At 40.0% G+C, this 11,622-nt stretch overlaps 1 protein-coding gene across 2 annotated transcripts; it reads right to left on the reverse strand.

Annotated features, from left to right (window-relative positions):
- Positions 1-2,263: 2,263 nt before the first annotated feature.
- On the reverse strand, positions 2,264-11,013 carry itgb3bp (integrin subunit beta 3 binding protein). 2 transcript variants are annotated; one of them, XM_080431704.1, is made up of 8 exons: positions 10,959-11,013; positions 10,016-10,058; positions 9,277-9,346; positions 8,403-8,454; positions 7,296-7,374; positions 6,864-6,957; positions 6,554-6,613; positions 2,264-2,583 (listed from the first exon to the last, which is right to left on the reverse strand). In XM_080431704.1, exons 1-8 carry the CDS (start codon positions 10,973-10,975, stop codon positions 2,531-2,533), a joined length of 468 nt encoding a protein of 155 aa, XP_080287830.1. In that variant the 5' UTR covers positions 10,976-11,013; the 3' UTR covers positions 2,264-2,530. The 2 variants fall into 2 exon arrangements, with proteins under 2 accessions (XP_080287830.1, XP_080287829.1); XM_080431703.1 differs by having other exon boundaries at positions 6,864-6,972.
- Between the last annotated feature and the right edge of the window lie 609 nt (positions 11,014-11,622).

Here is an 11,622-nt window from a genome sequence, read left to right on the forward strand (position 1 = left end):
AGACAGTGTGAGGGTTCTACACAGAAGAAGAACAGTGCATTTCAAACAGAACCTGCGACCAGGGCAAGCCTTAAAAAAAAAAGAGATGACAGAAGGTGACATCTGAACATAATGCCATAAAGTTGAAATACCACAGAAAAAAAGGTACAAGCAATCTCTCCCTCCTCTCCCTGCGAGTTAATGACAAGACATTAAAAAAATCCATTACAACTATAAATGTTATCAGGTCAGTGAGGGCTGCATGTGTATCTGCGGCTGCAGGGCCTTGCCTGCAGAGGGAATGAAAAGGAAACACAGCCAAGAATTACAATTACTAGAGGAGGATATGGACAAGGACTGTCCATTCTTACGCTGTCTATCAAATGCACATTATTACACAGATATCACCAGCCAGGGTTCTATTTGCTGGGGGGGAAGCCATGCCTCTGCTTTTGATATCCCCCCCGGTTATTCATTTTTAGCGTCAGTGGGTGTGTTTTATCCCTGCTTCTGGTCAAACTGAATTTCATTTTGGGAAATGTCTAATATGGTCGATATTTATGCACATCGTCGTTTTTTTCTATCGAGTATCGAGTGGTCACCCCATAGAGACTTGAATTCATGGATATTTTTTGGTTTTTGTTGTATTCCTAAGCCAATAATTTGATGACCAGCGGACCGATAGGCAGCGGTTCCGGTAGGAGACACAAAGGAGACTCTTGCCGGTCATCAAATTATTGGCTTAAGAATGCGACAAAACTATTATAATATCCACGAATTCAAGTCTCCATGGGGTGACTACTCGATAGAAATAAAGTCATTTTGGTGGTGAACTATCCCTTTAAGTGGTTAAGAAAATGTCCCGTCCGATTTACTAATTGAACCCTGGATACTGCAATAACCAAAGACCGATTAGAGCATGTGGAATGGAATCAAAATAAAACATTTGATCTATTTAATTTATTAGATTTTTCTTATTTTCCACAAAACAAAACACAATGAACTATCAATTTGTGAAATATAATGTGAGTAATGCAAAGAGCATTTTTTGCAAATAGCAAAATTACACCATGCTTGAGCAGTTACATATAAGTCAAGCTCTCACAAATACGTTCAGAAATACTGTACTAACAGTAGGCAAAGTGATAATCATCTAAAATTGCCCACACTGGTCTTGTTTCCACTGATTCCCTATTTATTATGGGTGTGAGGCTGGTATGCCACTTTGTTTGTTTAATCTGTTTTTGTTTTTTTTTATTGAATTTTTTTAATTGTGACCCAGGAGGTGCTCTTACTATGGTCATTGGTCTACTTGAGGGTCAGTAGTTCAGTGAGCATTTGCACACTTAGTATTTGCACAATGACCCTTAGTACTGTATGTAGTACATACAGTACCGGTACTATGTACCGGTAATTTTAAAAGGACTTTTCCACCTACAACCTGAATTAAAATCTCTGTCACCCAGGAACTCATGCACAATAAATAATGTGTGTATTTCAGACATAAAAGCTACCCATGTTGATTTCCCTGTGGCTGAGGCTAGGCGTATTAGGCTTGTGAATGCTGTAGTAGCGGGACATACCAAGGGTCCTTCTCCCAGTAGCCAGAGGGGCTTGTATGAAAATATTAGTTTTGTTTATGGCTGGACTGGCTTTGTCCTTCACGTGGCCTCTAAGGGTGATAAAGTGACAGTTATATGATCCACCTTGGGCAGAAATAGGAAATGTTGCCGTGAACACCAGCTGTTGCTTAGGTCGACTTGGGCATGGGAAGGGGCCTCGGCCTTCCCAGGCACTGCCAAATAAAGAGACTGCCGTGATGTGTACGTGTTAGTGTGTATGTGAGAAAGAGTATTTGACTCTCTGGCTCTCACATCCGCTCTTGTTCTCTTAGTTTTCAAAAAGGGTGTGAAACTACTCGGCTGGGGAAGATTGCATAGTATGAGCCCTAATGGGGATGAGGGTTGCCGTCAGGAAGAACATTATTTTCACAGCGTCGCAGCGTAGTGCTTATTGTAGAATCAACATTTGTCAGCTGCGAGGCAGGGGCTCCACCAGATAGACGCAGCTCAATGTAAATGTGTCCAAGGCTGTGCTTTTGCTGTATTTGACACCGCCCCCCCCCCCCCCCCCCCCCCCCCTCTCTCTTCTGTGAATGACGGCTTCCCAGACATCTCTGCCTCACAACTGACAGCTTGGATTCCACATTCATCTTCTGTCTTATCAACCTCCGGAATGCACGCACAACGCTACACGGGAGGGAAGAGCAATTCTATTAGCTGTCAACAGCCGAGACACCTTGCCATCCAAAACCTGGGGAATATAGGCGAGGCAAAACATGAGTATAACCCCAATGGCACCCAGTGATATTACATACGTACGCCCCGGTCCACATCGAGGGGGAATACTAAAGAGGTAATGAGAGGCATCCTTTCCCCCACTTTCTCTAGATATCTGCAAGTAAATCAAAGTGCAGCCTCTAGCCGCCATTGTATCTCAAGTCTTTGTATCTGATGATGCAAGTTAAAAAGAAGAGCTATATTATTGTACCTTAACCAATGATGGACTTCAAGAATGCATAGGAGCTTCCTGTCTGTACGCCACCTAGAAGAGAATTAAAGTCAATGTCAGAATCCAAGTTGGTGCCATTTCAAGCAAACAGGAATGTCTGTTCAAATAATGTGTGTGATTGGGGTACAACAACAAAACAAATACAAAAATAAGAAATAATGTATTTCCATTAGAAATTAATGGGGCAATGATGTCTAAAAAGCCTTAGAGTATCATCCTTGAATAATATTAATCTGCATTTTCATTTAACTCTAAATTACATTCCTTTATTTTGAAACGCATATTTATTAGCTGCATTAATATTTCAGTTAAATATGAAGCATACGGCGAAATGACATTCACCCAGTCAGAAATCATGGCCCGAGAGGACTGCATACTCTGCAACCTATGGTGGCGATCGAATGCTTGCTGGCTTCACTTTGGGCCAAAACGGCCTAATATACAACTCCCCCCTTTAATTGCAACTGTGTGTTTAATCAAAAAGCATAAAACTCCTGGCGGGTATGTGGCATCTGTCCCGAGTGGCCTCCTAGGATTGATGTGCTGGATTCGGGGAGTTGCCTGGTCCTGTAGTCCACGACCTGAGACACTGCCCCATCACTTTTATCACATCTTAAGGAATCTTCTCTTTTAATACAGCCCATTACTGCTGACATACAAATCTTCCTCAACATGGCCCCATCTATGGCCTGATCAATTTTTATACTGCTGAGCCGTCCCCTTTCTCCTCATTTTGTCATCTCAAAATTCATATTATATAGGATTTTCTTATGGGGAAAATTGCAATAAAATCCGTTACCGCCCAGAAGATGTGCACCGGTCAGTGATTGGCCGCGACTAAAATGCTTTAGAGAAAATAAAATTTGTTTCTGTAGTAAGCAGAACTGTTTAAATGTTATTTATTTTTATGCTCCTAAGAAAATATATTGTGAAGTGCAACATTGATTTAGAACATAACCATGTCTCAGGTACGGGTCGGAGGGGCAGAATTTATGAATCCTTTGCACAACTCCTTTAATTGAATTTTCCAAATCTCTCACCACACACAAATAATCAATACCCGCTGCTGAGGGAAACTTGCCTCAGAATTATTATGGCCTTTCTTTTTCCATTCTGTAGTCATCAGCACATACAGGCACCGCGGGTATTTGTAATGCCTAGACTATACCCAGTGGATTTATGCTCGCCCCAAGCCTGATTTGCTCACCAAAAGTGACTTCTGAGGAGTGCTTACTGAAACTTTAGTTAACCTTAAAGGACAGCGGTAAGCGTTTCTCAACACTGCTTGCTTCGAGAAAAGAAACTCATTTGAAAGAGAGACTGCGTTGTAACAGCATTAGAGAAAAGGGGGACAGAGAAAAGAAAGGAGGCAAAGGAGATGAACGAGGTGAAGGAGGAAGAGGTTTGGGAGGTGGAATCACAGGTTTAAGCCTGATTTATACTTTGTCGTACAAAACCGTCACGTGCCGAAAATAGTCATACTCATACTCAAAACATACTCATAACGCATATGACGGAGTGTAAATTAGACATCAGTCATCAATGTTAAAACATCCATGTGGATTTGCTCAGCTGACTTGGCAGGATACGGGTGCTGATGGGGGTACGGTGCCCAGGGAACAGAACCTGGATAGAATCGTGTGCTGTGGGATTTTCATATATGGCTGTTAAGGAAATGAACATGGTTTCATGTGAAAACAATACACAGACTCCAAAAGGTTGCCATCTTGAACCATCCCTGAAATGATATCTTATGTTATCGTTGTGTGAACGAGGCGAGGGCTTTTAACCCTCTCATGCTGACTCAGGTGACTGAACACCGTCTCTTGTCACATGGAGTCGTACAGTCTAGATGCTTGGTTGTGTAACAAAATAGAAAGGACAGGAAAAAGTCCCATTCTGGGTGTGGGGATTTTCTTTTGCTGTGGGTCTGTTTTATGGCAGCCCATCAGGTAACTGGAAGGTGTCTTCAGTCACATGGAATAATTCTGCAGTCACAAAACAGCCCCGAGGTGCTGCTCGGATCAGCAGTGTAGAGACTCACGAAGCTCTGAAAGAGCTCTGTTCACATAAAATGTATCCCCCATACTGTAGATAGCAATTTTTGCCATGTGAATTTTTCATGGTACTTTTTGTATCAAGTAAGACGCCCCAAGCCTCTAAAGTTCACTTACAAACCGACTAGATGGCCCCCCCCCTCCTTTTTTTTTCTAGAGTGCTGAACCAATTGTCTCATGTTGGCCATGGGTTGTTTCTCACTTACGATCAGTTCTAGAACGTATCGATTTCAAACGGCTACAGCATACTGTGAATTGAAATAGCTAGAATCGTATATCTGCACTAGCGCTCATGGTGGGTCACAATTCATTCGTTAGCCATGTCGGCTGGATGAACAAGAATAACCATGATATAACATACTGGAACAACGAGGGACGTGAATGTTGACACCGGGAGTCAAGAGAATGAACACCGCTGTCAGTTAGTCGTGGAGCCGCGCTAACACACTTACCCTTTCCAGTAGGGCTCCTTACACCTCTTCATGCATTTAGCACATAAAGCCAAGGCCTGAATAGCATAGCAGCGAGTCTAAACAAACATTTTACACTATGGAAGAATCATGCTTCACAACACCATCAACATCATCTGTCTGGATTTCATGCTCCCCGCAGATATGGGCCAGAGATCTTCCATAGCTTTGAATAACAGTTTGTTTACTTAAAATGTGTCTCAGGGAAACAGAGGGCCAATTCTCTCCCCGAGCTATCCGCTTTGACGTTGTGAACTCTGTTGTTGCAAGGGGGTTTATGCACAACTGATAAATTTCATGCCTTCCACCATGTGATAGAAAATGTGACATTCCTGCAGCGCGGATCCACAAGGCAACTTGTATGTCGGACCCCTTCCCTGGAACTAATTAAAACAATTTCTAACAACCTTATCGGAAAACAAGCTTCACGTTGGACAATGGGCCCCCTTCAGTTTCCACAAGTCACCATTATATGATTGGATCACAAGAATTGCTTTGCTGGAGGCATAATATGTGCTTAAAATAATCAAATTAATTCTTTTCCTTGGGAAATCTGCTCGTTGACTTGTTTGTGTTACCATAACAAAATGTTGTTATTCACCAGAAGTTCACAGACTGCCTGATTGTCTAGAAAGCTAAAAAACAAGCGCACACCGAAGTCATTATCGTTAAGATAGCCAAGCAATGGGAGGATGTAAATCAAATCAACCCGTAGAGATGGATGAGTCTGGACATCAGTCCTTGTGACCACTCTCTCTTCCGGCTCAGCATGAAATCAATCAACTTCCAGAAACAAGTGGAACCAAATACCTTTTCTTATAATAATCACGGCATTGTGAGACATAAGGGAGTCAAGAAGTCACAATCACAGCAATCTAATACGACACTAACTGCTACTGGTCACTGTTAGTCAAGAAAGGTCATGTAGTACAACATTTCTCAAACCTTTGGACACCAGAGATGCCATTCAGGCCAAATTCAGAAAATAAATCTACGTGGTGAATACTTTCCACACCAGTCTTTTCAAGTGAATTGAAGATGTTCTCCAAGTAGTTTCCAAATTTGTTTCTTAAACTCCATTGTTTTAGCCATCAAATTTCTCATTGATTAACACAATAAAATCCCAGCAATGTTTTGTGTATGCGTGCGTGCACGTGTGCGTGAGAGAGGGAGAGAGAGTAAGTGAGTGAGTGTGTGTGTGTGTGTGTGTGTGTGTGTGTGTGTGTGTGTGTGTGTGTGTGTGTGTGTGTGTGTGTGTGTGTGTGTGTGTGTGTGTGTGTGTGTGTGTGTGTGTGTGTGTGTGTGTGTGTGTGTGTGTGTGTGTGTGTGTGTGTGTGTGTGTGTGTGTGTGTGTGTGTGTGTGTGTGTGTATTTTTTCCTGATGGTGAGAAATGTTACAGAAGTGTAACAGAATATGACAGTGTGTTTACTCTGACAGTGTGAAAAGTTTATTGGGTTAATTAGTTGACCAATTACCTTGAACATGGTTCTGGCGAGCATCATTTCCATTAAAACTGGCCTCTGCAGCTCTGGATGCTGAAAGCACAAAATGCTATTGCAATTCACTTTAAATAAGGAAATAATGAGCACCGACTTGCTTTTTTCTATCTTACAATTATTTACTACAAATAAATAATATGAAATGTCAGCTACATCTAGATCACAATCTGAAAGGATGTTGTCACATTTGTAATTACAGTCTAATTCAGTTTCAAACTGAGTTTTGACCTGACCATGTTAACACAGTGTGTAACACACAACTAAAGTGGCTTGTGCCTCTACTCACTCAGCTCACTGTATCTCTCCAGTTCAGTGCTCAAATCAGCAGACGGGGCTGGTGTGGTGAAGAAGTGCCTTAGCTCATTGCTGCCCTCTGCTGACTGATGGAAATACAGCTTCAGAGACAAGTAGAGTAATACAACAAGCAGAACAGTAATTTGGGGCAGGAAATGGAAATTAGATGGATTTGAAACCTTCTCTCTGTGTGTGTGTGGGGGGGGGGGGGGGTGTCATGTCCCTGTACGTTACTGTTACTAAAATGGGAGCAACATAAATTGTCATCATAAACCTAAGAGTTGCCATCTGTTTTTAAATATAAAGCCACATTTAAACTGAGTTTTCAGTATTATCATCATCCCTCACGCTGATGATGAAATCACGGAGACACTACATTTCCTCATTCTCTGAAGATGGAGACCAAAGCATAAGTGTCACTCACCACTATTTCCTCCAGCTGTTGCCGTGCCCTGATGAATGCCTTCCCTGATGCTTCCAGTTTAAATCTCAAGACGTGGAATCTGGTTGGACAGAGTAAGGAAAGAACTGTGAATAACACAGGTTTTGCAGTAAAGACTCACTCAAGATTGTGGTAGTGTGATGATGTGATAAATATAATCATAATTTTAATCAAATTACTTAATACAGCTCAGCTCAGCTGAAAGTACAACTGGAAAATTAACAATTAACTAGTATTAGTAATCTAGTACTATCTGCCTATTAGAACTTGGCACTGCAAGCACAGTTCTAGAGAAGAGTAACAGAAACACATGAAAAGGTTTTGAATACATAAGGGGTGGTGTAACAAAACTATAAGAACCTAACATATATTTTCATGGCTAAAACAAACATTTCATTTTTTCAGATAAGGCAGCCATTTTGTTCTTATGTCTTACTCATGGGGGGGGGGGATATGGGACAACATGATATGATGTTGGTTAGCCATTTAGAAAATGTTTAATATTGACATGTTCCTCTAGTACTGGGACTAAATCCTTATTATTTTCTATCAATAACAATAACAACTAAACACCCAGTGAAAGCCTAGGGTTTAGTATTCACGAACATGACATGCAGCTGTTGAGAAGCTTTTGTGCAGGTGTTCTGAATGTATTATAAATTACAGTTCCTCTATAATGTTAGTGGCTGCACTATAAAATTAAAAAATAAATGCTGGCCTTGATGGATAGCCCAGACATCAAACGTCTGTGCCTTGGCTAAGGAAATGGCTCTTGTGTTAAAGTGCTCTTATACAACTATTTTTAGTGCTATGTAAATCACTGATAATTTGGCCAGTGATGAATCCCCCTCATTCCATGTCTCCTGTCATTAAATTCTTATATGTCATTTTGACCATCAGCAAAGTGTGGCAATTTAAATATATATCAACTAATAGAGCGAGGGTTCTCTGTAACCCTTTGCATTCATACTTACTGGCATGAATGCTACTGTTCAAGGTTAAGAAAGAATCTTAACACACAGCTTAACATTTTACACAACAAAACATATTAGAACTTAATAGATGTAAATCTTCTCCTTGGATACTCACTTTTCTAGATCTGTCTCTGGGGCCTTTTTAAACATTGCAGCTTTGGTGGGGCCTGTTGACAGAAATTACATACAGTACCGGTACATCAATCTCCAAACCCTCAGTGTTTGGTTGATACTGTACTTAATAGCAAATTGCTGCTATTTTGTGCCTTGAACAAGGAAACTGCTGTACTTGCAACAGCATAAATGCATATTAGTCTGACTAGTCTGACGAAATAAAAATGAAATCCTCTAAATCTGTGGTTTTCAAAGTGGGGTCCAAATGAATGTCCATTTTCAGGAACAGACGGTACTTAATTTTAATACAGACAGTGGCTGCAGAATGTGGATGGAATAGTCATGATTCCCCTCAGGGAGGAGCTTGAAGACTTTGTACACTTGTTCAGCAGCACAATTTAGCTGACATAAAAATACCAGAGGGTTACAATGCCATTCTTCTCTGAATGAAGAGACTTTCTTTCTACCCAGTTACATATTCCTTTTTTTTTTTTTTAAACACATGATCCATAGAGGAGACAGGCTGTTTGGAATTGTTGCGTAACTTAATTTACTCAGTAAACAATGAATATGTTGTACGCTTCTTCTCCATTATAGTGATCAAGTCTCTGTATGTATAGGACACATAGGAGGAGCATCGTAGAGGGAATATCATTATTGTAGTGAACATTAGATCCAGTTCCGATTTTGGGAAGTACTTTCCTTTTCACAATTTGGAACATAAATTAACTATACACAGCCAAACTGGCAAGTAAAATATCCATCCCTTTTGTCTCCAGTCTGTAACTTGGTAACGTAAGATACTTTCAGTTAGTCCATGTTGTACTGGATATATATTTCCAAATAGGCCTGCAAAGATGGTTGCATATACACACCTCGTAGATTTGCAGTGCCAGTCAGGGGAGAATAGTTTGGGTCACGTGCTGGTATTTTGGAAGGTGAACGCTGTTTAAGCATACGAGACAGAAATAAAACAAACTAATTAGATGATATAGTACATTCATTGAGAATATAACATTTGTTAAGATAAGTTCATAAACAGGATACAGGAATCAAGAAGGTTTAATTTGTCACTAACTTATACAAGTACAAGCAGCGAAATGTTGCAACATCCTAAACGTAATAATATATTAAGTAAGAGAAGAAATAATTATGTAATAAAAAAATATATACAGTGAGAAACAACTATAGGATCTTGTCTTAGACAGGTACATTAGCTTATCAAATATGCAGAAAAATACAAAATATGCAAAAAGTTGCTAAACATGCGGGAAGTTTGTGAATTTTAAAGTTAAAGAAGTTAAAGAATTACCCACACATAATCTGTGCCATTTGGCTGATTATGCAATAAATTATGCGATCGCATAATCACATTTTTCTGGAGGGTATATCTAAATATACATATCTAAATGTGCAGGTAATGTGCATATACAGATCTAACTGTGCAGGTAATGTGCATAATACAGATCTAACTGTGCAGGTAATGGCATGTATATCTAATCAATAGCAGGACTCAATGTCACAGTCAAATGTGCAAAGGAGTGGAGCATACATAGAGTCAGGAATATTAAGGCATATTCTGTCAGTAGTTATACATATCTGAATTTTACTCACATCTCGGGCTCGGCTGTAATCCATACAGAGAGCTCTTCTGGCTCTGATGCATTGCAGAGAGACACATTGTTATTATTAACAATATTGACATGAGTCATTATTAGCCAGATACAAACAACCAACTTTTAGGATCAATTGCCTTATCACTCTCCTGTTCAATATTACATTATTGCAGTCTTTATCAATGAAGAAAAGATACAATGGGATTATATTAAATGTAAATATTCTGAATATGGCCAATGTGGTTTCGGGATGAAAGTAAAGCGAAAGTATTAAAAGAGCTAAAGATGTCCATGTTTTTTGTGAATGTAGTTTTGAACATTTGGATAACAACTGCAGCAGTAGCCCTGAAACATGCTACTTTCTCCATTTACCACCCGCACATCTACATAAACGTTCAGATTTCAAATATTAAGTTCTTACCCCATGGCCACGGATGTTAAAATTATGTACGGGGCCACAAGTACCCGTTATCTTCCGTATTGTTCAATAAAAAGCAATGTAATCCAATCGGTGGCCATTTTCTCATAGAGTTATAATGTATCAGAGTGCAGTACACCTCCCAACCGATAGGGTCACGTAGTTGAAAGCGTGGAGAAAATACAGAGAAAATGGCCATCAATCGGATTAAAATGCTTTTTTTTTAACAATACGGAAGATGCAGGTACTTCTGAGGGCTCGTATATAATTGTAACATCCGTGGCCATGTGGTAAGTACTTTATATTTGACCAGGTTGAAGTTCATCCATGACTGTCTGTCGTCGTGACAGACGACCGTCATGTGAACCATGGATACTGCAGCAGAAGCTCTGCAAGGCTCAACACACATTCCTGCGGGGTACAAGTTACAACTGACAGCGCATTTAATGTAGGCTTTAATTTGATAAATATAAAGATACATGGGTATTACTACCATAAAGAGACATGGGTACTATCTACTCACTGAGTTTTTTTAGACATTGTTCTTTTCTTCACAAAACAAAAAAACTCAAGGAAAACAATCCAAACTGGGCGCGTGTGCAACATTCAATTGTCCCTCTAAAACACGACCTGGTCATGACTACAGTTCCGGATATATTCCTTTAATGAAAAGATATTTACCAATAACCGTTTGATACTTTAAAATAACACCTATTACTACTATTATTATTTTGCTACACATTATGTGTGGTGTGTACATCCAGGTCAGTCATTTGAACACAAGTTGCTGGATTTTCTAAATCATATGTTTCTTCAGTCTGGTTTTGGTCGTGCACGGTGCACCAATGTGTTGCCATGTCCACTTATTATAAGCGACATTGGGCTTGTCTTTCTATAAAGTTGCTTGTAAAGATTGGTTAGTTAGTTGGTGGGTTTTTGGGCTTGTTTCTAATGTGTAGTTGCTTATTTTAGGCTTGTTTCCGGACCCCCATTTGAAAATATTTTATACCAGGGACCCCATACAGATTTATGTTGTTTCTAAAAAATATTCCTCAGTTTTTCTAAATTTCTTCCTAGATTTTTTTTGAAAATAGCAGATCTACAAGCTCACAACGCGTTGCATCGTGACGCGTTGTGAGCTTGTAGATCTGCTATTTTCAAATAGCAGGGCGAAGGGCTCGCTTCTT

The sequence above is a fragment of the Gymnoscopelus braueri genome (genome assembly GCF_963280865.1).
Source record: "Gymnoscopelus braueri genome assembly, chromosome: 6".
NCBI lineage: Eukaryota > Metazoa > Chordata > Actinopteri > Myctophiformes > Myctophidae > Gymnoscopelus > Gymnoscopelus braueri.